Source organism: Neofelis nebulosa, chromosome 12 (genome assembly GCF_028018385.1).
Source record: "Neofelis nebulosa isolate mNeoNeb1 chromosome 12, mNeoNeb1.pri, whole genome shotgun sequence".
In the NCBI taxonomy this organism is placed as follows: Eukaryota; Metazoa; Chordata; class Mammalia; order Carnivora; family Felidae; genus Neofelis; species Neofelis nebulosa.
Window position 1 is genome coordinate 34,630,305 of NC_080793.1, and position 27,853 is coordinate 34,658,157.

At 39.3% G+C, this 27,853-nt stretch overlaps 1 protein-coding gene and 1 long non-coding RNA gene across 3 annotated transcripts in view; one reads left to right on the top strand and one right to left on the bottom strand.

Annotated features, from left to right (window-relative positions):
- NCBP1 (nuclear cap binding protein subunit 1) overlaps positions 1-27,853 on the bottom strand; it is a 38,479-nt gene that overhangs the window by 1,242 nt on the left and 9,384 nt on the right. The window contains exons 4-22 of one of the 2 annotated variants that reach the window (XM_058694830.1): positions 27,079-27,235; positions 24,598-24,705; positions 24,145-24,266; positions 21,770-21,839; positions 21,095-21,310; positions 18,301-18,398; positions 17,543-17,606; positions 15,785-15,895; positions 14,963-15,027; positions 13,281-13,343; positions 12,972-13,046; positions 10,674-10,777; positions 8,578-8,700; positions 7,301-7,403; positions 6,411-6,504; positions 6,031-6,134; positions 3,884-3,998; positions 842-970; positions 172-285 (exon numbers count right to left, since the gene is read on the bottom strand). In XM_058694830.1, coding sequence (XP_058550813.1) covers positions 172-285; positions 842-970; positions 3,884-3,998; positions 6,031-6,134; positions 6,411-6,504; positions 7,301-7,403; positions 8,578-8,700; positions 10,674-10,777; positions 12,972-13,046; positions 13,281-13,343; positions 14,963-15,027; positions 15,785-15,895; positions 17,543-17,606; positions 18,301-18,398; positions 21,095-21,310; positions 21,770-21,839; positions 24,145-24,266; positions 24,598-24,705; positions 27,079-27,235 — 2,035 coding nt within the window. Of the gene's footprint in view, positions 1-171; positions 286-841; positions 971-3,883; positions 3,999-6,030; positions 6,135-6,410; positions 6,505-7,300; positions 7,404-8,577; positions 8,701-10,673; positions 10,778-12,971; positions 13,047-13,280; positions 13,344-14,962; positions 15,028-15,784; positions 15,896-17,542; positions 17,607-18,300; positions 18,399-21,094; positions 21,311-21,769; positions 21,840-24,144; positions 24,267-24,597; positions 24,706-27,078; positions 27,236-27,853 lie in introns of those variants that run through there. The other variant, XM_058694831.1, reaches the window with a different exon arrangement.
- Positions 970-4,009, top strand: LOC131491648 (uncharacterized). Its single transcript, XR_009251582.1, has 2 exons — positions 970-1,754; positions 3,698-4,009. It is a non-coding gene; the product is annotated as an uncharacterized LOC131491648 (long non-coding RNA).

Genomic DNA, 27,853 nt, shown 5'->3' on the forward strand with positions numbered 1-27,853 from the left:
AGAACCAATTTCACTCTGAATATTCTGATGAGCAACAGGAGCAAACAGACATTAAAAGGGTCTTACAGACTATTACGAAACTTCCCAACAAATCTGACCATTTTTTAACATGGAAAGCCCTTGTGGCTGAGAATAGTGATGTTCATTATCTAATCAGGGTTTCCCACAAACCTGTAAGAAGATCTGCTGGAGCCTCTCTATACAGTTCTTATACCATGGTGTTAATACGCTGGTCCCATCGGTTTCACATCGTACTAAGTGCTCGGTCAAGATCATGATAAAACGCTGGAGAGGGGGTATAAAGTTAAAGCAGTGTTAGAGGGAGAATTCTTATACCTCAAACAATCACATTTTTGACCAAAAGACCTCAAAAGGCATTGCTTGTTCCACTAGGTTTTTGTGGCATCGCTAACTTTTGTTAAGTCAATAAATTCTAGAAATAGGCAGATAAGTGATCATGTTAGTATATCCTTTTTTCAGTATGTGAACACTTTTAAATCTAGATTATTTATGCTAGTAACTTTTCTCCACACCCATTTCTAAGGACATAAATAATGTTCATCAGGAAGGAAAATAATCTAAATGATGAACAACTGGGAATAAATAGGAGTGAGGTACTCCACAAAAGGATCCTCAAAAAATGTTTTTAAAGCCTGGAGCAATGGTCATGTAAGAATGCTGTAAACGAAACAGACTGTGGAGGTACACATGGTTATTTCCTTTGCAAATTTTTGTGATTTAAATTTTTATAAATAAACGTGTACTATGATTAAAGATAACATTTTTCAAACCTAAAAAATAATACTGCATTTTTACCTATCAGTGTCCCAAGCCAAGATACCTGAAATATAACGAGGAAGAGATTCTTCTGTTCACTCTGAGCAGATTCCACTTTTTCCTGCAGTCTTTCTATTTGCTCCTCTAGAGCCCCATCTTTCCTGTCACTGCTTCTGTCGTCATCGTCACTTCGCTACAGGATGCACAGGAACAAAAGGAAAATGCCTCTTAGAATTCTAGTATGTTAGATCCCATTAAATAAGAGAAAGGATGTTACTGTGTCTGGTCCAGTGCCACTTGAAGACTTGTATTCTCTAATGAAAGTACTCCACCACCCAGATGCACATGCATACACCCAAAAGTCCTGTGGGCACTTACCTAGGCCAGGGACACTTGGTGGCACCTGTCTTGATAACAGCAGTAAGAGTATTTGCTATAAAGCAGAAGTGAGTTATACCTTTTACAAGACAGACCATTCAGGGAGGAAGTGTTGGTTACATTTTTCCTCCATTCAAAAAGAAAACAGCTTTGAGCTCCATGGAAAATGTACAGTAGATTCTTGTTATTTACCATAGTTATGTGGATACATTTGTTGTGAATCCTGAATTAGTACTGAACCACTGCTCAGGGAAATACAGGGTTAGGTTCTTAGGGAGTCTTTGGTTTATTTTCGTCAACTGATCAACATGTAACCTTATGTGTGTTTCTGTCTAAAGACAGCTTATTTAATATATGTGTTTTACAAATAATTATATACAGTAGTTCTTTATATTCAAACACTGCCTGAGAAAGATTTAACATCTTCCTGACCCTGAGTAACATGACTAAATTTCTTTGGCTTTCAGCCCCGCAAGAATGCTGTCTACTACATTTTTTAAATCTATCCTTGTCTTATGAATCCACAAATTGAGCTGCTTTTCCACAGCACTTACAGAGGTTACTTCGGTCCTTGATGGAGCAGCCTCACGTACATACTGGTGAATTTCCTGTTCCTTTATCTGGATTATGATATTGTTGATTTATGAACACTGAATTCACGGCCAAGAGCATGGTCGTTCATGCCCAAAAGAAGCTCAACTGACTTATGTGTTTTTACCGTCAGACATGTCACAGCCTTCTTGCACTTAGGAACACTAGACAGCATTTCAGCCTTATGCTTTAGGGCCACTTTAAACCGTAAAAGTCACCAACAAAAGCCCAAACGTGGCAGTAAATACATTATGAAAAGGATGCTTTTTTACAGTATAAGAAATGAAACAAGAAGGGAGAGTATTGCCTTGTTTGACTTTATCTGGGAACAAGCCCACTGGGCAACTCAAATTTTTCACTGCTCTGCCTGTCTGAATGATGGGGGGAAAGCACCAGGAGTATTGACTTTGAGCTTACAAATAAATCTTAAGTGAGCTTGCAAAAATAGAACCTGCAAATAATGAGGATAGATAATATATTCTTAGAACTCTGCTACTGCTCATTTAAGTAGCAAAGTAGATGACCAGGGAAAGACCCGACAGTACTTTCCAGTCACTAATACAAGGCTCTATGACACTTCAGCAGTGACAACGGAGAGGCAGCTTTCCTCTAACGGCCCTACAGAAAAGCTGGTCAGGCCTGCACGCAGCTCAAGAACCTGCTCACCCTGGCAATAATTCAAAAACAGCTCTGACTACATGTAATAATTCAAAGCAGACTGTTCAAGATTCTGCTGGCAATGATGGGCTCAACATACCTCTGTTAAGCTTTAACAACTCCCTCCCAGCTCAGCCAGAATCGAGCATTCACTGAGGTGTCCCTCTGCACCGCCCCCCCCACCCCAACTTCGTGGTTAGACGACTTTCCCAGTGTCACGTAGCTAGTAAGTGGTTAAGCCAGAAAGTGACTCCAGGTATATTACACACCAATGTCCTCGTGGTCCTTTTAGCAAGAAGGTAGGCATCACCAGATCTAGAAAGCCCATTTCCTTCTAGATACCCCCCTGTCGGTAAGGCCTCATCTGTGACAGCCTCTTCCACCCTTAAAGCGAAATTACCAGAACCCCGTTTTTATAGACTTCTGCTTTTCTCTGTAACAGCATCTATTAAGGGGTCTGCCTTATGTTCTAGGCAACTGGGCACAAGTTAGTTTTCTCCTAATACCACACTAAGGCTAGGTTCTAGAGTACTGTTTATTGCCTGGTAGACCTTTCTATGATGAGGGAGATGTTAAATCTCTGCTGCCCATCACAGTAGCCACTAGCCACAATGAGCACTTGAAATGGCGTTGGTGTGACTAAAGAACTGAATTTTAAACGTATTTAGTTTTAATTAACAGTTACATGTGGCTAGCAGTTACTTTATTGAACACCACACATCTAGGGATCAGTATGGCATAAGGGAAAGTCCTTGGAGTTTGACAGGCTCTGTCACTTACTAACCATGTCACCTTGAACAAGTTAAGTTCTCTGAGCCTCAATTTAGACATGTATGAAATGGGGATGACACCATTTACCTTGCAGTATTTTAAGTTTGTGAGTATATATACCAAACAGACACATATATATGCAGATCTACATGGAGACTAGCATTTGAACCTGCTACAGGTTCATAATGTCATTAAATTTATTCCCACCCACTCTGGTAAATACACAACAACATTGGAGAATACGGTCACAAAGAATACTAGTACTACTATGCAAAATCACGGAATGCAGCCACTTATTAATATGAGAAGTATCCTGTGAACCTGGGAAGGAATGCCCCATCCCTCCCCACAGGACTGGGGAAGTGAGACACAGACCGGCTTCTCCCTCTCCCCTCTTGCACCAGAAAGTCTTAGGGAAACACAAGCGCCCTCTTTCCTTCTCTGCCTTCCTTTCGGGAAGGGCAATCATGAAGCAGATCCAGATGGCTAACTACAGAAAAGCAAGGTTTGTGCTTCCTTCCAGGCTCACCAACAGGAGAAGAGCGGAGAGCAACACCTCCCCCAGATCCTTCCTCTCCCTCCACTTCCACATCAGTTCTGCATAATTTGGCCTCAGAAAAAATAAGTTCCCATCAAGGTAATGAACTGAAGATTTTCAAGAGATTCTGGTATACTTTCTTGGACCACTATGAATTGACATAAGACTTACCCGTTTGTGTTGCCTTGCGAGTTTTTCTTTTGCTTCTTCCAGCTCTTTCTGGATTTTCAGAACATGTTTGTTCATCTTACGAATTGTGGAGTGCAAGATTTCCCAAACAAACAATCTTAAAAGTAACAGAGTTTGGTTACTGTATGTTAAAGCATGCTTCTAGAAAGACCTCTCAGCTTTTATAACCTACTCATTTTGAAGGTGATTCCACTCTTTAGGCAGAATTAGTCCTATTTCTCCAGTAACACATACTTTTTTTTTTAAGAGATTGAGTGAGCCTGTGAGTGGGGGAGGGGGAGAGAGGGAGAATCCCAAGCAGGCTCCATGCCCAGCTCAGAGCCTGGCAGAGCCTGACACAGGGCTCAATCTCACAACCATGAGATCACAACCTGAACCAAAATCAGGAGTAGGATGCTAAGACTCCCAGGTACCCCAATTTTTTTGTATTATAAATTGTGCAAACACCTATCTCTACCCATTAGACTCAGGTGAGCTTCCTGAGGCAGTAGTGGGTCCTATCACTTTTATTTCCATCCTCTACTAGACTCGCTAGAAGGTATGTGTACATACACTGAAATGAAATGGCACACCAGGAAAAAATGTATACATTAGGAACAAAAATCTATTTTCTCTCTTCTAAATTTAAACATCAGGTACTGGAATTTTCTCAAAACAGAAGGCCAATCTAAGGCTCATTTCACATGCCTTATACTACTTAACTAGCAGACATTCGGCCAATTCTTTGGAATATTTAAGAAACTTACTAGTTCATACTAGCTATCAACTGCTGGGCCTTTTTAAGAATGAAATAAATATAGGTCAGCTGCTTTCTCAGTCAATTACTCAACTAGGATCACCTTGTAAGCGCTTTGAAATGTTTATTGCATAAAAGGTTTATTTTTTGAAGTAGCTTCTTAACTACATCTGTCTATAAATTAGTTCTTCCTAATGCCAAGATACAGCCTCTATAAATCTTGCCTTGGATGATGACAGTTTCAGTGGAAGATAATAAAACAGCTGATTCATAAAACTCCAAAGTCTTATGTTAGCAGACAAGGTACAAGAGCAAAGTACTTCAACTCTGGAAGGGGTGGTCCGGAAGGCTTTGCAGAGTTACAAATACTTGAGCTTGGAGTCCAAGAACAGAGGGTGCTTTTGAGCCCTTTATCGGTTCAAGAATGCCTGTGTCTGAATTCTGACTCTGCACTTAGCTGAGTGACTGTGGACAAGATACTTAAGCACTCTGCAACATTTTCCTACTTTGTACATAAGAATGATAACGTAACCCCCTCCGTAGTGGGGGGTGAGGATTAAATGAGTTGCAGTGTAAATCGCTCAGGATAATGGTTAACAAATATTTGGGTGGTCAATTTTCTGAAGAGTTTACAGATCTGAGGATGTCTCTTGCCTTAATTTGCGAGTGCCAGTCTGGCTGATATGGTAACTTTAGATCATACCCTTCCACTCTACGGATTCAGTTCATTTTAGACCTGTGTCCTCTGCAATAACAGATACGATGAACAGGGTAAGTGCTGTGATGGATTTTTAGATCCTTGTAAGATTCCTTTGTTTCCTGTGGTGTCAACTCCTGCTATTCCTGATCATTTAGGAAGCCTGTGGACTCAACTTCACGAGTAAGAACAAAACTTAATGAGAAGTCTCTTTCCTGTATAGGAAATGGGTCTAGAATAAATCTTGTGCATTAAATCTAGGTTTTTTTCTGACTGAAGTGAGATGCCGCCCTTCCCCACAGGCACTCAGGTGCCCACCAGACTCTCCTCAACCCCTCACTGCCATGTACTTCATCTACTGTGACTGGTTTCTTCCAGTTGCTGGTGTGCGTTCCAGGTCCCCAGCCGAGCTGGAACTCTTCCCCACATCCCACCGTCCGGCTCAGATCCTGGCACATGGCCTGATCTTCTCTCCCGATAGTCTGTATCCTTTATCAGCGTCCTTCAGAGACACTGCAAACTGCCTGGCTGTGTGGATTTACATTGTCCAGGAATCTCTGCCATGTCCCAGTTCTATCTAATCTGGTAGCATCAGTATACTAACAATGTTTCAATCGGAACTTGGAGCTCATGTAGGAGACTGAATATAAACTGATTCTTATAGAATACAAACTGTATAAAATAATCCACATTTACCTAGTAAAGTCTCGAGAGAGTTCTGAAGAGAAGATCCAATTTGCCACTGCGGCACAGTCAACAATTTGTGTACGGATCATCTTATCTACTAGCACAGCAATCATCTACAATGAGAAAAGAATCATCAGGGTAAATCACACTTGTATGTAAGCCACAACAATCCCGCTGCTACAAAAGTAAAATAGGAGGTCTGTGAAATTCATTTTCAGTGGTTGTGGAACTGATCCATTTGACCATCGGGAGGTCTTAATTAAGATTCATTCTGCACTCTGTTTGGCTCTGGTACTTACTGTAAGAAAACTAGAACACCAATAAAGATTGAGCAAAAAGACAAACTGAGTGGCAACACTTAAAACTTTGTCTCATTAAATAGTTTTTACCTGTGGATGGTTCCTCCAGACCTCAAACATAACTCGTAGGACATGTAGCTTTCCTTCATCACTCTCAGCTAGGGTTTTGAAGACTTCATGAAACCTTTTCGCGGTGGGGAAAAAATACCACAGATAAACTTACTCATTAAGCATTTTAAGTTTTTCAAAGCCTTTCAATGTTACTGAATTTACAGTGCAACACATAAATGCAAAACAACCCAATGTTGATCATTAAGGATACAAAAGGTATGATTAGGAATTCGTGGTTTGTATTAAATTTGTCACACAACCTTGAGAGATTTACAAATATGCCATTCACTGTCAGCTGAGGACTACAATTTTCGGGGCATCTAAGAATAGGTGAGGGCTAAGGAATGGTCTCCACAAACAGGTGAAGTACCCTGACTGCACTTCCTGTGGGGGTCCTGCAAATCCTAGATACTTGGAAGCCAAGGTGGGGAGAGGAGCCCAGTTTGCTCTGCTGGAGGAGTATCTACATATGCTCTTACTTCTTTTGGATGGTCTGATGAATTAGAAAGCTCTGTCTTTAGATGCTAACCTTTGGGTGGCTCCCCAAAATGTAGTCGGCCCTCATTTCTACTTCCCTTCCTTTAGGAAGATGCTTAGATACGGTGGGAGCTTCTTGACTGTATATATGACTGTCCTATGGACCCAGGTTTTTCACTAGGTTCTCCGAGGGGCCATATGATAAAATGTACACATAGACTGACAGGAGCCAAATAGGGTTGTAGCCACTACAGATCAGAGCTCTATTAAATTATATGCCAATGCTATTAAGATCTTCATGTCCAACAACTTTAGCTACAAATTTCTATACCCCTCGTATTCACCGAAGTTCCAAACCCTTAAAACAGAGCGTGTCTTCTTGTTGCACTTACTTTGCAAGAGCACTGAAGGAGTGGCTGAATGATTTGGCTGCCAAGTGTAGCAGAGTCTGTACAAAGACCTCTATTTTCAGTGGGTTAAAGCTGAATCCTTCATCTGAAAAATATTCCACGGTAAGACAGCTAGAAAAATGCCGAGCATAGCAATTCTTTGTTCCCTCACCTGGAATGCTAAATGGGCGGCATACTCACATCCAAACATTAAGCCAGACATTCGTGTCATGTCTCTGAGGACAAATAGACAGTAAAAGACCACTGCTGATTTCAAATACTCAAAATATAAAACTAAGCATGATCTTAATTCTTACTTTCTGGGGATTATTTCCCTAATTCTTCTATATGATCCATTTCTTTTACACATAACACGTGGACTTCCTTGTTCATATCGCTCTGTGTGGTGGCAAGATAACATATTAATAAAAAGATTCAGCAAACCCTTAACTAGTAAGTCTAAGTCTTAAGATATCTGACAGCGTCTAAATTTAGGACCATCATTTTGACATATGCTATCTAAACACAATTTCTATCATAATACAAATTTCTCAGAAAAATCCAAACAAAATCCTAGTAATAAATAACCCAAGGACCATTCATGTTTTTATTTTGATTACTATGCACATGTCCTTATGTACAGATCTAACAAAAAAATTTTCCCCCAAAACATTACCCTGTTGTCTGTCCCGGTAGACTTTTCATGTTTTCCTGATTCGTCTCTTTTGGTGCCAATATCATTGTTTCAGTTACTGTATGTTTCAGATATCTTTTAATATGTTCTAAGTCCCTCTCATCTTTTTTTTTTACCTTGTTCATTTACTGATTCAGGTGAACTTATAAATTACTTGCCTATTTTCCCACTGTTGCTCAGAAAAAACCCTAGGGCTTTTGGTTGGAGTTACATAGTACATACTCAGTGGGTGTTACACATCATTATTACAATAGCTTAAATAGGTGAAAAATCCAATTACAATTCACCAAATCTTCCACTCAGGAACCTCTCTAAAGTTAAAACAGGGAATGTTTAAAAATGAATGATAACAGCATATTTAACTTTGTGTTTAGTTTTTATACTGAATGTAAGCTATGTCACAGGCAGATGAGGATCTCTCTTATAGAAGGAAGAAAGTTGCCGGCACACTGAACTGACACACTGAACAGGCTACTGCTTAGAAGCATCCGTTGAGACTTAGGAGGAACTCAAACTGCCAGTAATGCTTTATATTTATGCTTTAACCTGGCCTATAGATAGTTCCATTGAAGAAGTGGTCCCTTACCGTCATCGTCATCCTGGTTAGGATTTGGTACATCTTTCAGAATGCTGAAGATTTCATCATTGGTTGCTTTACTTTTAAAGGCAACAGCTAAACAGAGGGCAACTGAATGTCCAGGAAGAGAATCTAAGCACAGAATGGGGAAAACGGTAGGATCAAGTTTTAAGACTGTTCTTATAAATAAATAGCTGAGAAATTTACCTGTCTTTTGTCCTCAAATCCCTCGGCTTTTGTAAGCTGAAAAGCCGAGATTCAATGTATTTATTTCATTTTGGTCAATGTCCCTTCCTCCTCATTTTCTCTGAGACAGTAACGACTAAGTTTGTGTTTGAACAGGTGAAGGTTGCCAACTTGTGATAGGTTTTTTTTGCTTTTCTCTTCTGCTGAGGCCATACACTTGAGTCTACAGAAGCCAGATGCTCATATGTTGTGACTCTATGTGTTTACTATTGGTTATTATCTGTCGAGTCCTTATTTGTGCTAATATATACTGTATGGCATCACTATAGCAACTGGAAATCTTTTAACGTAAGGTGGACAAAGAGGTAATAAATCAAAAGACAATCCTGACATAGGAGTTACTAAGCACTTGGAATGAATGAAGTCAATCACAACAGGTCACAGGTGCTGTTTGCTTTTCCCTAAAAGTGGGAGACAAAAAAAAAAAAAAATCTCGTGTCACTGAAGGGTCTACATTGTAGCATGGGAACCAAGATAGTCACACAGGAAGTCGCCAGAGCAACACAAAACTGGCTTGCTAAAGGGCAGTATTTATAGGAGAGGAGCCTTGCTGGACCCTAGAGAGAGTATAGGAATTAAAGACAGAAAGGGCTTTCCAGATAGAAAGGCAAAACCAAAAACCAAGAGCACAGGAAAGATAAAAAAGAAGTGGCCTGGTTGGAGCAGGGGTCCATCTGAGAAGTGACAGATAAAAAAGCAGGAACAACTGTTAGGAGCGCCTTAACTGTTAGGTTCAGTTGTTTCTATAGGAAAAAAGCAAAGTCCATATTCAACAAAAGTCTGAGCTCTTGAGATCAAAGACTGTGCCTTCTGCTTCTCTGAGCCAGACTGAGGCAGAGCTCAAAACTCAGCACCCAGAGGAGTGCCACACCGCCTCACACTTCGCTCTTTCAGGGAAGCACAGTGGTAAGAGCAAGGCTGCTCGGTAAGCCTGGATGTGAGTCTGGGCTCTGCCCCTCGGATGCAACCTCACTCTGGCCTCACTTCTCTGAAGAGATTTCCTCGCCGTAAAACTGGTCTACTAAACACACTTGATTCTCAGAGATGTCTCGAGGACAAAGGGACATAATAACGTAGGAAATGTACTTAGCATTGGGACCAACGGAGTTTACTTCAAGGAAAACAGGCGTAGCGTGAGGTGTAGTGGAGAACCAGGGCATGCACAGAAGGCGAGGGAGGGGAGGGAGTTCCAAGACGCAAAGAACTGCTTCCCAACGTGAGGTGGCAGGTGCGTGGAGGAGCCGCGTGCAGCGCCGTCTGGAAAGACTCCCGTGGAGCAACTACACACCTAACTCTCTGCAGGGACCACCAAGGTACGACGCCTTACCTTTGTTACATGTTAAGCACAACACAGCACAGCAAATTCTAGGCCCTCTGATTCATAGCATAATCTCAGACACGAGGTGACCAAAAAGTAAGAAAACCGTATTTAAGAATTTCCTTCTACAGGCCTCTTGCTGGTCGGAATGTATCCCGTGTGCACCTATGTTCCCACACCTGAACTGGTACCACAGGACAACCAAGTCAAATAATCTCCACCGCCAGGACATTTATTAAGTTTGGGCTTTAAATTCAACTTGCTGTACTTAGCAGCATATTTAAAATAAGGTCATGGATATAACATTATAAGCAATATTAAGAAAAAAGATCACAAGTAATAACTAAGTAGGTCATGAATCTTCCAAAGGATGACAGGGCAAACAAAATAGTGACTACTGTAGATCACCTTTCAAACAGACAAAAAAAAAAAAAAAAACCCAAGAAAAGAAAAAGTTTACTTTCTCCACCTTAAATAATGGATTTCAGAAATACTGGCATTAGTACTTTTCAAAGACAACGGGATTTACTTTATTACTTACTGCTACTTTCATCTCCATACTTGTAAATGCAGGTTGGGTTTGCAGGGCACAGAGCTGAGAAGGTAGGAGGAACAATATCTAATATACGCTGGTGGTAAGACAACCTACAATGCAAATGAGAGCCTCAGAAAATGCTGTTCGTTAGTTCCATTATTTATGGTAACATCCAACTTACCGGGAAAGTCCCATCTCCAACACCCTGGACTCAGCTGACAACCAAGAAGCCAAAGGGGAAAACAAGTCCTTAAAGCTTTTGTCACGACAGCATAACAAACCTCCGGCTTTCTTCAAAATTTACTGGTTTGCAATGAGGGGTGGGCCAGTGGGTCCACAAGCCTGGTGGCCAAGGATGTGGAGTGGTGCTGGGGTAAAGTGGGGCAGAGGACCTAGTCTCCATAATGAGGAGAGTGGTTACACTGTAGCAAATAAATATATATCAAGGCTAATGGGAGCCAAGTTTCCTACTGCCTGAAAAGGTATTTAGAATCACGGCAGGGGCGCCTGTGTGGCTCAGTCGGTTAAGTGTCTGACTCTTAATTTCGGCTCAGGTCATGATCTCACGGTTCATGGATTAGAGCCCCACAACAGGCTCGGTGCTGACAGGGCAGACCGTGCTTGGGATTCTCTCTCTCTGCCCCACTCCCACTCTCCCTAAAATAAATACACTTGAAAAAAAAAAATCCTGGCAAAAGGGAAGGCTAGAGAAAAGTGAGGAGCTGAGTTGGAATTGGAGAGATACACACACCTAAGTGGATATAAAAAGGTATGTATGTATGTGTGTGTGCATAAATGCATGTACTACCTTTGTCCATCCAGAATCAATGATATCCCAATAGCAACTAGCACATCAAGAGTCCAAATCTTGGTTCCTAAATACCATACTCCATTATTAAAAACTTGGGCTCTGTGAATAAATAGATGATTCCAGGGGAGGGGCAAGGAAACACAAGATGAGCTTGGAACATCTTATGAAAAAAATAAGGAAATGCTTAATGAATGGAGGGAGATACTATGAGAGGAAAAAAAAGGACACCGGGGCCACAAGGGGCTCCCCCAATAAACAAATCAGGGACAATTTGGGCATCAAAATAATGACAGTAATAGACTGGAACTCACTGAATGAAACAGAAATCTATTAGTCTCTACTAATATATAACACAGGAATAAATAAATGGGCAAAAAAGGACAAGCTCTTTCTTACAGGAGAATGCCAACTAACAAATGTGGGCAAAAATCTGGAAAAAGAATCATTACTGGGCAATCATCATAGTGGTGGCAGACAAAAGTAACAGTTGTCAGGAGAGGTTTGATGAAGAAGAGGATATGAGTATAATCTCAGATTATCACCCACAGATTATTAATTAGTTACAAAGAGAAAAACGGTGAATTTCAGGTGGAGAAGCCTGGGAGACACTGACATGACCAGGTGGTCAAGGTTAACATGTCAGCGGAGAGATTCATGTGCCTCCTGATGGGACGCGTGACGAAAAGCACCGACAGCACAGGTCCTGAGTGTGGGCAGGAGACACAGGAGGTGGGGGGGGGGGGGGGGGGGAGACAGGGCAGGGAACTCAAGAAAGAAAGGCCTAACTTCTTTACAACTGACAAGGGCATGGAAAACAAGAACGAACAACTGGTCAAGGGGAGAATGTGAAGAGAATGACAACTAAACGCTACCTGTGTGGTCCTGGATAGGACTGTGGACCAGAAAGAGAACAGACATATCAGGATGGCTGGCAAAATCTCAGCAGCATCTTGGGGCTGGATGTCAGATTAGATTCCTGCACTAGAGCCAGTTTCCTGACTTGGAGGGTTGTGTGCCGGCCACCTGGGGGCGCATCTTTGTTTTGGGGGAAGATACAACGGACTGTTAAAGAACGATGCGACATCACATCTGCCGCTTGTTTTCAGAGAGTCCAGTGTAGTGGGTGTGTGTATACAGCAGGGAAAAGGAAGTGAACATTAGAACAAATGTGGTAAAGTGTTAACAACCAGGGAGTCTAGGGTACAGAGTTCTTTGCACTACTTTGGCAACTTTCCTGAAATGTGAAATTATTTCAAAGTACATTTGACAAAAAAAACAAAAAACAAAAGATTTATTGGCCTAATTCACGTGGAATCCAGATGACAAGTCTCCTTAAATTTTTTTAGCCTAAATCTTGACTAAAACTGAAAGGGAAGAGAGGAAGTACTTGGATTTAAAAAATGATATTCTGGACATACATCACACATGCATAGAAGAGAAAAAACCCCCAAAGAACTTAGAACTAAGCTAAGCAGAAAACACAAAGAACTTACCTCATACATTTTTCTAGAACTTCTCTTACAAACTTTGGTTTGGGACTTTCAGGATCTTGAGTAAGACAATCTGACCTAAAGAGAAAAAAGCTAGTTTTATAACTTCTTACACATAATCTGCACTTATACCTAATGTGTACTTAGCTACAAGTTTCCTTGTACATAAGTTATTTATATATATGTAAATACCAAAAATGAACTAGATATTTCAGACTTTGAAGAAGACTGCTTTTGTGTTACAGCTTTAGATACTAAGTTTTATTATGGAAGACTGCAGAGAAAGGAAAGATAAAACATGCCACCACTTACCAATCTTCCCAGCTCCAACGGAACTGGAAGTTACTCAGATGATGGGAAAACCAATTAATAAACCTATAGAGAGGAGTGGGCAGCAGTGGGGAGACAGAAAGGATGAATGGTTGCAATCTGTAACAGAAACTTATGTAATGATTCAGACTAAAACCCTGTTTTATCGAGTTAGAAGCACATACTCAACCAAAGCTGTCAATTCTCCTGCCACTTACCTTTTTCTCTGTAAATCCTACCATTTGTCTTCTCCAAAAAATAAGTCCCGTATCTCAGTCTTTCTAAAAGTACTATCCTTTTTTAGTAACAGATACAATCTGAATGCCTGTTTTGTGTACACACACACACAGCTGAGTTCTAACTCTCAAGTAATGCATTATTTTCCCCATTTCATTAACAATGAAACAGAGCACCCCCCCAAAAAAAAGATCAAAGGAATTGCAGATAAAACATTTTATAAATGGCAGAACCAAAGTATAGTCTCTCATCACCACACTATGCCCTTTTCACCACAAAATATACCATCTCTTTCCCCCTAAAAATACAAGTGATCTAACCAAACAGAAATCACTTTAGTATAATGCTGTGAAATTTGTTAAGTGCCCAACATATATTTGCTGAATAAATGACAAAACACAATTCCTAGCTTTATTAGACTGGGAGAAAAATCAGAAGACACTTTCTTAAAGCATGTCCTTCATGGATCTGTAATCCATGAAATTACAGATGAAATCTGTAACTTCAATCACTGAAATACTCAAGATAATAGGTCTGACACAGAATAGTCCTTACTAATAATTTTCAGAAATGGAATCTGAACAATGACATGAGAGATCATGGAGGGGCTCTTGGATGGCACAGCTGGTTAAGCATCTGACTTCAGCTCAGGTCACGATCGCATGGTCCTTGAGTCTGAGCCGTGCATCAGGTGAGCTCAAGCCCTGCTTTGGGCTCCACACTCTCTCTCCCTCTCTCTCTGCCCCTTGCTCACTTGCGCTCTCAAAAAGTATTTAAAAAAAATCACTCCTTTGAAAAAGAAAAATAAAAAAGAAAGATTGTGGAAATTGGAGAAATGTTCAGTACCTGTCCCCATCTCATTTGGGGGACCAAAAGAGGTAAGAAAGAGTACCAGCTGATAAAGGTAGCACACAAGCCTCCCCAAAAAGGAGACAGTGGGCACGTAATTACCACACCTCTAAAAATCCAATATGATCTTTTGTATAAACTGAGTCTTCAAGCTGTAGTTATCTAGAAGCTAATTATTTTAAAAGCAGACAGTATTAACAAACAAAAAATACATATATAACATATATTGATGCATGATACACCGTATTAGATTCTGCTCCTGCATAGGAATTAGTTAGCATAAAGCTGATTTTAAAAGTTACATACCCAGTTACAGAAGAAAAAGTAGAGCTATACCAAAGCACCAAACAAATGAACAATGAATGAAATTAAAGAAAACCTCAGCATGGTCATTATTTCATATTGAAAGTTGGACTAGAAAATGTAATGTTACAACTATGAGTTTTATTATTATACAAAGGATTATCTTGAGGAGGCGAGAAAGAAAAATCAACTTAGAAACTCTTAAGAAGGCAAATGTTTTGCTGATCAAATTCTTGTATAAAGTACAGGGAGCAGAGCTGCTAACAATCAGTATAGAACTAAGGCAATTACTATACCTGTCTACACACGTAGTATTCATCGTGTCCAAACGCATGTATAACATTTCAGTAGCCTGTGCAAGCTGTGAATTCGAGGATAAGGAAAACTATTCCTCATCCTCCTTCAAAATAAGTTGTGATAAAAAAATAACATTTCTTAGAAGTCTGTATAATGACTGATAATATTGAGTATCTTTTTAATGTAATTGATTTTTTAAAAACTGCTCTAGAGTTATCAATGACGTACAATAAATCTGACCTATATACACCCAGGAAATAAAGACAGAGAATATTGACATCACCTCCAAAATTTCCCCACACTCCCCTATAGCCTCTTCTTCCCCTCTTCCCCCATGTTGCAAGCAAATATTGGTCAGCTATCACTGGATTACTTTTCTAGTAATTTTGTGTAAATGGAATCATATAATATAAATTTTTGTTTGGTATCTCTTATTCAGCATAAATATTTTCTAATTTATTCAAATTGTTGCCTGCACCAAAAATTTGTTCCTTTTTATTACTGAGTTGTATTCCATTGTATAGATATGACATATTTGTATATACATTCATGTGCTGATATTTGAATTGTCTCATTTTAGGTTATTGCAAATAAAGTTTCAATGAATATTAACGCCCAAGTCTTTGTAGAGAAACGTGCTTCCATTTCCCTTAGGTAAATACCTAAGAGTGGAATGGCTGGATTGAGTGATACATGTATGCTTAATTTTTGAAGAAATGCCAAATTTTTCATGAAGTGATTTAAACCCACAGTAAGAAATATTTAATCATCTTTTAAAGCCAGGCCAAAGAGAGTAAGTTTACAAACCACAGAAAGGATACAACTTGGGGTAGCGAACCAGGCTGAAGCTTGCACAGCTCGATGAGCAGTGTGGTATACATCACATCAATGTGAGGGGGTGCCGGGAGCTGAAACAGCTCTGCAAAGATCACCTATAAAAGAATCATGAGTCAGAATTCAATTCCACAGGTATCTACGCACTTCAATCAGAAAGACCTCAACATTCTAAATGTAAACTCTAACTCCATGGCCTTTCTAATGAAAGAATTACTTTTTAATATTTAAAATAATGTTCTTTAAAACATGAAGAACTGTAATTGAATACTGTAATAAAAACTGTATCTCAATTAAATAAGAATATCCATGCAATTGACTCCAACTCTGGAAGTATTGGAGTTGATTTGTGCAGCACTCACAGATCCACCAGGGTCTCATTCTTGTAAGTAGTAAAAACCCTTATTAGACTCTGAGGATAGGAACAGAAGACAGTCAAGTCATTCCAGGCTGCTACACTGTAAAACTGGTGCTCAGGGGCGCCTGGGTGGCTCAGCTGGTTAAGTGTCTGACTTCGGCTCAGGTCATGATCTTGCAGTTTTTAAGTTCGAGCCCTGCGTCGGGCTCTGTGCTGACAGCTCGGAGCCTGGAGCCTGCTTCAGATTCTGTGTCTCCCTCTCTCTCTGCCCCTCCCCCACTCACACTGTTTCTCTCTCTCTCAAAAATAAACATTAAAATGAATAAAATAAGATAAAATAAAATAAAATCGGTGCCCAGAAATCTCTCTGGTAGCCCAAGATTTCTTTGCCATGACTGTTGCTCAGAAACTTGTTTCTGCCCTCCCTGTATAATTTGTGGACCACCTACCTAGAATTCTACAGCCTGGTCTGTGTTCTTTCTTCTCACCCCCAACTCCCATACTTCTATACTTCATTCTGATTATTTTTCACACATTTTTGAGATTTGAAATTTCAATTGACAGGTCAATGAGTCAAGTTCATAGCCTAACTTATTTATGTTTTGCATTTCAATTGGCACATCAACGAGTCAAGTTCATAGCCTAAACATACTCTCAGGTTTTATAAAGATAGGACAGACGCAGTATTTTCAAGAAAGCACATAAGTACAGTATGAATAAAAAGTGTATCTTAAATAATACATCACATGAGTATTTTACATAAAGGAATAATGCAACGGACAGTCTGACTCATGTGTCAAGTGAAAACACTCTTTTTCAGAACATGAGTCTCTATGAGGTGTTCAACTTTACTACTATCGCCCTTCTGTATGACTTAATATGGGGTCAAAAGCATTATTTATTCTTCCTACTTCCAAAAACAATTGGCTCTTTTGTTTTCTAGGAATACACAAAATAACATACTTGTTAGAGGTCTGCTAGTAATAAGAGGCCAGATAGACATCAGTTAAGGATAGGTCATCTGCGTAAAGTAATACAATATTTTAAATTATTCAAGCCAATTATACATCTGGTAAGTGGACAATGTACTGACAGGACTGGAGGTAACAACATTATCTATGATAACTATCCATGAATAAAGACATACTATATAAATAATTTATGGGCAACTCAAAATTCCATTTGGCTACTGGTCTCAACCTCCTCTTTTCTCTTTACTAACATGGCTAACAGAACACCAAAACCAAAAGCATTTTCCTCACTCCTGTGTTAATTTTCAGGGTCTGACAAGTTGCAAGAAAAAAAAAAAAAGCCAAGACTCAATTACACTCTAAAATCAGCAGAAAGATTCAGAAACTTAGACACATGCTCCACGTGGAATGCATACCTCAACTATGTGGTAGTTCAAGGGGATCTTGTTCTTCCCTGGATAGCTCACCAGCTGTGCAGCACTATAAACAATGTAACTGAAGTTTAGTAAGTACACAAAGATACATAAAAAATCAAATAAGCAGTTGCAAAAGCAGTGTTCGGATACAAGGGAAAGAAATCTTTTTGAAATGCTCCAGATTTCAGGTACTTCACTTAAATATAGCACAAATTGTTTAACTCCTTCAAAGAAAAAAGAAGTATAACCAATAATACTAAGAAATCATATTAGGATCTACTACAAAATTTCTGAGCAGATCACTCCCAAAACACTATCTTCCTTTCCATCTTACAATCTAAACCAAAACTTTCCAAGGCTTAAGGAAATACTAAAACAAAACTTCCAAAGCCTGATATCTAAGTGCTAGAAAACTATTAATATTCATTTATTCCCATGACATTCACACCAAAACCAGTTGGTCATTCATGTTAATTTGTCCATAGCCTTTGGCAAACACCCACACAAAAAAGCCAACATCATGTGCACATCACTATAAAGCACTATAGAACCTTAAAGCATCTGGACAATGACTATTTGAGTGTGAAGGGCCTTGAGAAAGCAAAGAAGTCTTCTCAGAGATTGGTTTTATTTTTTTAAAAGGACAGAGCATCAGAAAGAGGAAGATTTTCTTACACTCTTTATATACATTTTGCTCTTACCAAATCAAACTTGCTACTTTTTCTCCACTCTAAAAGTTACCATGAAAACAATCTTACCAAGTCTTCCTTTCCTTCCAGTGGGACTTAATGATGCAGTGAAGATTCTCTTCTATTACAAATCTTTCAACTGAATGGCTCCCTGGCATTACAGGACCCTGAGAAGAAAAGCAAATGTATATATACTGCAAGCTAGAAAAAGATACTTACTTTCATTTATCCAACAAATATTCCAGAGGTTATTATGTTCCACACACTATACTGGGTGCTGAGGATTTTAAAAGTTCAGAAGTGTGAAAACTATTTCAGCAAATCTCACTGTCATGTTCACTACAAGACAATGAGTGTCAGCTGCAGTGTTTCTTCTAGCACCTGACACCAGGCTACCATCACCCATCTCAAGCCAAAGAATCTGTATTATTAGCTCCATACAGTTTGACTTTTTAAAAAAATGTTTCAATGTTTATTTTTGAGAGAGAGAGAGAGAGAGAGAAGTGGGAGAGGGGCAGAGAGAGAGGGAGACACAGAATCCAAAGCAGGCTCCAGGCTCAGAACTGTCAGCACAGAGCCCGATGTGGGGCTCGAACCCATGACCTAAACTGAAGTCAGACACTTAACCAACTGAGCCACCCAGGTGCCTCTATAGTTTGACTTTTTAAACCATGAGTGGATTAACTTCCATAATAAATATGGAGAGGAAATATTCTATTTCAAACTGTATAGACATAAAAGGTATACATGCATATAAAAACATACTACATTGTTCAAAAAAATGGTTAGAAAACTACCTGCATGATATTTGTTTAAAGTATATGCATAGCAAACAGGTTCAAAGAATTTATTTACTTACTATTTACTATTGTAGACTCTTAATGACCTTTACTTTAATCTCTATTAATTTTTAATTTTTCAAAATAAACATTTTTTTTTCAAAGGCCAGGACAAAACAAAATCCTCATCTTGAGGGGAAAAAATATTTTATAGGTATATGCTCTTCTGGCAAAGGAAAATGGGCATATAAGGGAGGCAATACCAATTAAGTATAAATGTTAAGGAAGTGTACTTATAAATTAAGTATAAATACAGAGGCACAATCAATTAAAAAAAAACAAATTTTGGGGCACCTGGGTGGCTCAGTCAGTTGAGCTCTTGACTCTTGATTTTGGCTCAGGTCATGATCCCAGGGTCATGGGATTGAGCCCTGCATCAGGCTCCATCCCCACTGAGCATGGAGCCTGCTGAAGATTCTCCCTCCCCTCCCCTCCCCTCCCCTCCCCTCCCCTCCCCTCCCTTCTTCTTCTTCTTCTTCTTCTTCTTCTTCTTCTTCTTCTTCTTCTTCTTCTTCTTCTTCTTCTTTCTCTCCCTCTCTCTCTCTCTCTCTCTCTCTCTCTCTCTCTCCCACTGCCCCTCTGCCCCCACTGGCACACACACTCTCTCTTAAACGAAAATTACAAAAACAAGGAAAAAAGAAAAACAAATTTTGAGGTCCTGTTGTAGTTCTCCTTGCATGAACAAATGCCTAATCGCAAACATTCCAGCCATCTTAAAGGTAAATTAGATTTCAATCACATAATGTTGACTAAAAGCATTTCGCTATATATGAAATATACCAAAGTGGGTAGCAAGCTGATAATTTTGTATATGAAACTGATTATCTGATGATCTTCTACTCGGAGATAGATTACACGTATACTAAATTTTCATTGGTCAGAAACAATTTATCAGACAGAAAAGAGAGGACGGGAGAAAGAAAGCTGAAGTTTGACCTCAGGTGGTAATACTGGTTTTTATGCCTGTGGCTCTCAAATGGGGGCAATTTTGCCTTCAGGGGTCACCTGGCAATCTCTGGAGATTGTTGTGGTTGTCACACCTGACATTTGCCCTCTAGATGCTGCTGGTGGAGGTCAGGGGTGCTGCTAATCATCCTCCAGATCATAGGACAGCCCCGCACCAGAAAAAATTCTCCAGTCCCAAATGTCAATTGTGCCAAGGCTGAGAAATCCTGCTCTCTGTTGACTAGAATGTACTAAGCAACGGTATGGTACTTTAGCCAAAACCAACCCAGTGATCACCGTGCTTGCTGTTTAGCTATTAAAGCAGTCACCCAAATATATAAAATAAAGGATAGTTAAAATGTAAATTTTGATACCAAAGGTCCATATCAAAATTATACATTTTCTTTAACTGTTAAAGTGTAATGGCTGCTAATTTGACTTCATAATAAAAAATATGTATATTTAAAAACTATAGTCAGCTTATACTAAACTTTAGGGTTTTCAAATTAAAAATATTTTATAATATTTTTGAAAAAACAATTACATAATATGAATAGTAAGACAAGCTGTGAGGGTTAGAGTGAGATGGATAATCTCAAAAACTGGGGATTTTTCTTGAAAAACAGCCTTATTAAGAATAATAGCTAATATTACTGAGCACTCATGTGTCACAATCTGTCCTATGCATTTTACTTGTTAGTAATTTACTCCTCATTAAAACTTTATTAGAGCATACCATTATTATTCCATTAGGAAACTAAGAGAGGAAACTGACTCACCCACAACCACACAGCTGGGATCTGACTACAACAGGACTAAAACTCAAGCGAGTCTGGTGGGTGAACCCACACTCACATGCGCACTGCACTCTCACACTATTTACACGTGCTAAGGAGAAGTGCTTGCACACGCAGAGAAACCATTCACTAAGTTAAGCCATTAACTTCACTCCTGTTGGTCCTCTCAGATAACGAACCACTTGAGATTAACATGTATCACAGGCATGATTCAAACAGGATTAAACCACAAGTACAATGCAACACGGGCCCTTTGACAGGAACTCTCGGGTGGTAACGCACCTCGGGGTCATCCGTGTAATCAAACATTCTGAAGATGACCCTTGGCATCGGGTACACCGAATCTTCCGTGTGAGGCGGTGGTGTAAAAGGAGGCAGGTTGTGCTGCAGGGCTTCACACAGGATGCTGTCAAAGGCAAGATAAGGTCTTAGGATGTGCCGCTCCTGCCAACGATCCTTTTTCAATTTCTGAATCTGGGCCCACAGGCAATCTAAATACTAAAGACAGATTAATTTTTAATAATTAATATATATATTTGGAGGTCATAGGAAAAAACATTTTGACTAGAATAAACCTAAAGTCAGTACCTTCTAAAATACAGGATACAAAAGTAAGCTAGCTTGCAGTTAAATATAGTACAAAGAACAGTACTTTTTGTCTTTAATTACTTTATAAAGCCTACCTGCCTGAGGTTGTTACCACTTACACTTTCAATAAAAACATCATTTAAATAAAAAGGATCTCAACTCTATGATATCTGGAATCCCACAGAAGAGGAAATGCTTCGATTATATTCTAACACTTTTTAAAAATCCACTATATGCCTAGGGCTATGAGGAGCTGGACCTGGATAGGAAGTGTGGAAAAGTAGCTAAGGTATGTAAGTGGAATGATCCGGAATATGTCACTCCAGAGCTGACAGTGCTTGCGTCATGAGAGAGCGCAAATCAATTTACCTCTTCTTGCGGATGCGGTTTCTCAGCAGTCCAGACTTGTAACATGGGCACATGAGTCTTCTGGCGTCTTCTAAAGACAAAAATGAAAATGTACACTTAGGTTTTTAGCAACACGAAAAGATTTCACCTGTTTTGTAATTAATAAAATGCAAATTAAAGCAGTAAAATAACACTTTTACCTATCAGATTAGCAGATATGAAAAATTCTGATAATGTAATTAAATTGTCAAAATGTGGGCAGATTGAACTTTCAGACCTTGCTGGCAGAGGGACTAACTGATACAATCTTTTTAGAGGAGATACAAAAGAGTATAATCTCTTTGGAAGGCAATTTGACTAAATCTACCAAAATTAAAATTGTTAAGGCACTGTAACCCAGCAAAGCCAGTTCTAAGAATTCACCCCCTCCCACAAATATTCGTACATGTACACACAGACATATATAAGGATATTCACTGAAACATTTATAATAGCAAAAGACTGGAAATAACCTAAATGTCTACCAATAAGGGACCAGAAAAATTATGGTACATTAAAAGAGTGGAATATTATACAGCTGTTAAAAAGAAGGACATAGAGCTATACACTTTTATGCAACAAATCCAAGTTATATCAGGTGGAATAAAAAAAAAAGCAAGTTGAAAGCAGTGTGTGTAGACTGGACTACTATTTGTATAAAAAAGGGGAAGGACATGCACTCAAACGCTAGGATATTCATATTCTTTCATTTTTATTCTTTTGCAAACACCTATATTTTATTTATTTTAAAAATTTTATTGTTTTGAAAAGTAATCTCTATACCCAATGTGGAGCTTGAACTTACAACCTCAAGATCAAGAGTTGCAGGCTCTACTGACTGAGCCAGCCAGGTGCCCCAGCAAACATCTACATTAAAAAGAAAGCCACTACAACTTTCAAAAATATAAAAATATTTAAAAAATTTATCACTTAAAAGTAGGTTAATATAGGGGCGCCTGGGTGGCTCAATCGGTTGAGCGACCGACTTCGGCTTAGGTCATGATCTCACGGTTTGTGAGTTCGAGTCCTGCATTGGGCTCTGTGCTGACAGCTCAGAGCCTGGAGCCTGCTTCTGATTCTGTGTCTCCCTCTCTCTCTGTCCCTCCCCTGCTCATGCTCTGTCTCTGTCTCAGAAATTAAAAAAAAAAAAAAAAAAAAAAAAAAAAAAAGGTTAATATAATGGCAAAGCATATTTTTATCTTTACGTTTATTTTAGTTTTTTTGTAACTGTCAATTACCTATTAATAGAAAATGAAACTTAAAATTATTCTGGGGCGCCTGGGTAGCTCAGTTGGTTGGGTGTCCGACTCGGCTCAGGTCATGATCTCATGGTGAGTTCGAGAACCGTGTGGCACTCTGTGCTGACAGCTCAGAGCCCGGAGCTTGCTTCGGATTCTGTGTCTCCCTCTCTCTGCCCCTCTCCTGCTCACGCCTCTGTCTCTTCCTCTCTCTCAAAAGTAAATGAATGTGACAAAAAATTAAAAAACCAAAAGCCAAAATTATTCTGAAAAAACTTAAGGGGACACAAAACCGTTATCACGCTGCTGGGTAATTAAGCCTAAATTTATGAACAACGCCTATTGTTAGTATTATACCTAATAAGACAAATCAAGTTTTTACATCCACTTGGAAGAAGTGGGTAATAGGAGGATATGAGGCCTTTTTTTTTTTTTTTTTAAGTTTATTTTGAGAAAGGGAGTAGGGGAGGGGCGGGGGGGGGGGCGCGGAGAGGGGGAGAGAGAAAGAGAATGAATCCCAAGTTGGCTCCATGCTGTCAAGAGTGCAGCCCAATGAAGGGCTTAAACTCATGAACTGTGAGTTGGATGCCTAACTGACTGAACCACCCAGGGGCCCAAGAATGAGACTTTTAACTGAAATGTATCCTATTTCTCAAGAAATGTGGGCTGGGTGAAAGTTAAGAGCCACTGTTTTAAGGATTTGGTATAGGATTAACTCACATGAAATAAATACATTGTATGTGCTAATAAACCTCTCAGATATTGTGATTCAGCAGGTCTGAACGTTAGGTTGGAGCACATTTAAGTATCATGGGTGATTCTAACACACACTAAGTTTTGAGAACCACTAATGTTAAGATATTTTATGCCTTTGCCAACATACACAAAAGCAGCTTAAAAGGAGCTATGTTACCAAACCCCTTGCACCAGCAAAGTAAGCAAACGTATTTGTTTATTCTGAGATCTCAGTAAATTACAACAGTAAGGGAATGAGATTACTTAGAGAAAGCCATAGGGAACTCTACAGGTTATCTTTTGAGAAATGGAACTGACATGGTTATTACTAACAGATAAAATACAACACATCACATCAGTAAGAACTATAAGAGGTGCTCTTACTTAAGATAGCTTTCAGTGTTGGCAAAGATGCGGTCCATCTCTGCGTCTTTCTTTTCATACAACTCCTTTCCAACCCAGGGCAAAGAGGACAGAAATGCATACACATACCAATCCCGCCGCACCTGAAGAATTTTTAAAAAGGCAAACTTAAAATATGTGCTGGTTAATATTCATTCTTATTGTACTCATTTTGAATGAAATCCTATAGAGGCTATTTAATAGGGCTTAGGTAACACACCTGGCTCAATCAGAGCATTTCTGTGTTAGTTTTACTAGACACAGTCATTTAAATTAACATACAGATGTCATGAGAAACAATCACTATGGCAGTTGACTTAACTTCTAGATATTAAGAATGTGTGATAACCTACCGGTATCTTTTAGTTTTTATTACTAAGGGGTTACCAGTGAAAAATTCCTAGTACTATACAGACAAGATTCAGGTTTTCTTACCTGAGGTACATCTTCTTCCTGAGTTACACTTACAAAATTTTCAAACATAGCAACCATGGATGGGGCAGCAATGACGTGACAATTCACAAGATCAGATAAAAAACGGACCTGTTAGGGAAAACAATTTCTATTAAATGTAAATGTAATATAATCACAAAATAAGCAATCTTGTGATGATTGAAACCACATGTCTGAAAAGCTAAACCTCAAGGTCAAATATAGCCTGCTGTCCTTTTTTCGTGTGCACAGCCTGGAACTAAGAATAGTTTTTCATTATTTAAATGCTTGAAAAAAAATCTAAAAGAATATTTTATGATTCATGCAACTTCTATGAAATTAAATTTCAGTGTCCACAAATAAACTTGAATGGAACACAGTACTCTCATATATGAGGTCTATGGCTGCTTTTGTGGCAAAAACATTATGGACAGGAATGTGCATTTATAGGTTTCCACTCCATGCTACACTAAGAACCTAGACTGTAATATAGCTACCTCAACTTATAATCTTTTCTGTTCTCTGTGAAAAAATTTTCACTGGACTATAGAAATGAAAATTTCTAAACAGATATTTGTTGGGTGTCCTTTGTGTGCCACTGCTAAGCGCTCTTAAAGTCCCTGTCGTGTGGGAGCTCACAGTCTAGTGGGACGAGCATAATGTCAATCCGAAGGCACAACTCCTATACTAAAAGGTAAATAAAAAGTGCTCTAGGAACAGTGATGGGGGGGGGGAGGGGAAAGCATCATAGAAGGGGTAACATTTAGGCTTGGCCGTAATGGATGATTGAAGTATACCTCAAGTGGAGAGCAACAAGAGTATTCTAGGCAGAAGGGTTCAAAAAGATGTATTCAGTGATCTGCAAGTAATTGTGATATAGCTGGAGGGTGTATGGGAGGCAAGGATAGAGAAACAGATTGGGGTAACCAGAAAAGGTCAGGCTATGGAGTCTGGACTTAATCTCACAGCCTGATTGGTGTCTACCTTTTTTGGTAGTGTACACTCAGTTAAAGAACTTGATCACATGCTTCCAACATAACTATATGTAATATAAATATTACACATGACATATATAATATATACTGGCCCACTGTCAATCTATGTATTACATATTATTAAAGCTTATTAATTCCATTTCCATTTAAGATAAATATTTACTTTTCCTAACCCAATGAACCATATTGTGCACAGGTGTTTAAGACCTTCCACTGTGGAGAATGGGAAGGAACTGAGGTTTGTAATCCATAACCAGCATAAGCAGGGAGAGTTACAGAAAGACCACTCTGGTGACCCTGAAGATACAGTGAAAAAGGTAGAGAATCTAACTTCAAAAGGATCAGTTAAGAGGCTGTTTTAAGACATGAAGAGGAAGAGGGTGCCTGGCTGGCTCAGTTGGTAAGGCATGAGACTTTGGATCTTAGAATCATGAGCTCAAGCCCTGCGCTGGGCATAGAGCTGACTTAAAAAAAAAAAAAGAAAAAAAAATGGTATGAGAAGGAAGGCGTGAACTATGCCAGATGCCCTACAGATAAAGGAAAAGGGACAGATGAGACAAAAATTTAGGAGGCAGAAATGATGGGACTTGGGGGCTGCTTACAGGATGAGGGGGCAAAGGGAAGACCAAGATTAATGCTCATCCCTAGATGCATTATATGCAGTAGACAGCAGACACTGTGCGTGGGCTGAAGACAGAATGATGCATTAATTTAGGCACTTCCAGGCAAGATACCTCAGGGCTATCCAGGTAGTATTTGGAACATGAAGCCAGAGCTCAAAAGAAAGGCTGAAGCAGGACATACAGATCACCAACTTGTCAGGAAGAGGGTGGTGTCACCAAAATAAACATGGTTTACAAAGCTATAAAAGAGAATGAGAATGCTTCAAGAGGTGTGTTTAAAGAAAAGTGAAGGGGTGCCTGGGTGGCTCAGTCGGTTAAGCATCCAACTTCGGCTCAGGTCATGATCTTACGGTCCGTGAGTTCGAGCCCCGCATCAGGCTCTGTGCTGACAGCTCAGAGCCTGGAGCCTGTTTCAGATTCTGTGTCTCCCTCTCTCTCTGACCCTCCCCTGTTCATACTCTGTCTCTGTCTCAAAAATAAATAAACGTTAAAGAAAAAAAAAAAAAGTGAAATGAGGACAGAATCCCGAGAAACACAAAATGTAAAACATAAAGGAAGATGACCCAGTAGAAGGAGACAGAGGTATAGACAGTAGGTAGCGGCAGGAGGTGGTGCAGAAACCCAGACAAGAAAGGAGCGTAAAGCAGCACAAGCTTACAGGAATGTTAACCAGGATTCAGAGTGAAAAGAAGTCACCCGACTTGGTAACGAGCTCTATGGTACCTTTAGTGAGAATGGTTTCACAAGAGCAGCTACTGTGGTGAGCAGGAACTGTATTTCAGGAGAAAGGATAAATTCCTTGCTTGTAGCTCACCTCCTCCCTCCATCCCAACACTAAGTCGTAATATACTAAAAAAGTAACTTACCAGATATACAGCTTCATTGTAATTGTTTGCTTTCAATGATTCTTTAAGTTGACGAATCATAGCTTCTACAAACTCTCCACCGAAGTTGTAATTCCTGGCATTCAGCAGTCCAACTAATGTTGTATAAATTGTCAGCTTCTCAGGTAACAGACGTGCACTGATTTGAGAACCCAGTAGAACAAGAAAACCCCAAAACGACAGCATTATGTTACGGTGCTCAATTCCACATTATGCAAATTTTTTATCATTTTATTAACTTTGAGCTGTGTTTTTAAAACTACTTCAGAAAAGGCATAAATATTGAGAGGAGTTGCAGACATGATGCCTGCAATTTTTCATTTCAACTCTGGTTTGTTAATCCAAGATGTAAGAAAGTAAAACATTTTAATTATAAACTTACCAAACTAATATAAATGTAACTAATGCTAGACCAGTTTATCTTCCAATGTATTTAGTGGACTCTAAAAGCAATCCTACAGAAAATGTTTCCATGGTAAAACATCTGGTGAATGCTGGGTGAAGCAAGTTTCTTTAACGCAGAAGCATTAAGGGGGAGATGAAACACTCACTATTTCTAAACTTAGCTAACCAAATGTCACAGGACCAAAATTCTACTTCCAGAAACACTATTCTAGTTGCTTAGAAAATATTCAGAACTAACACCACTTTCAGCTATGTTCCTGTCAGTTAAATTGCTGAATGTTAACATGGTACTTGGACACAGTAAAATTTCTTTACAACCCAGATTGCTTACTCCAAGTGTGCTAATTTTCAT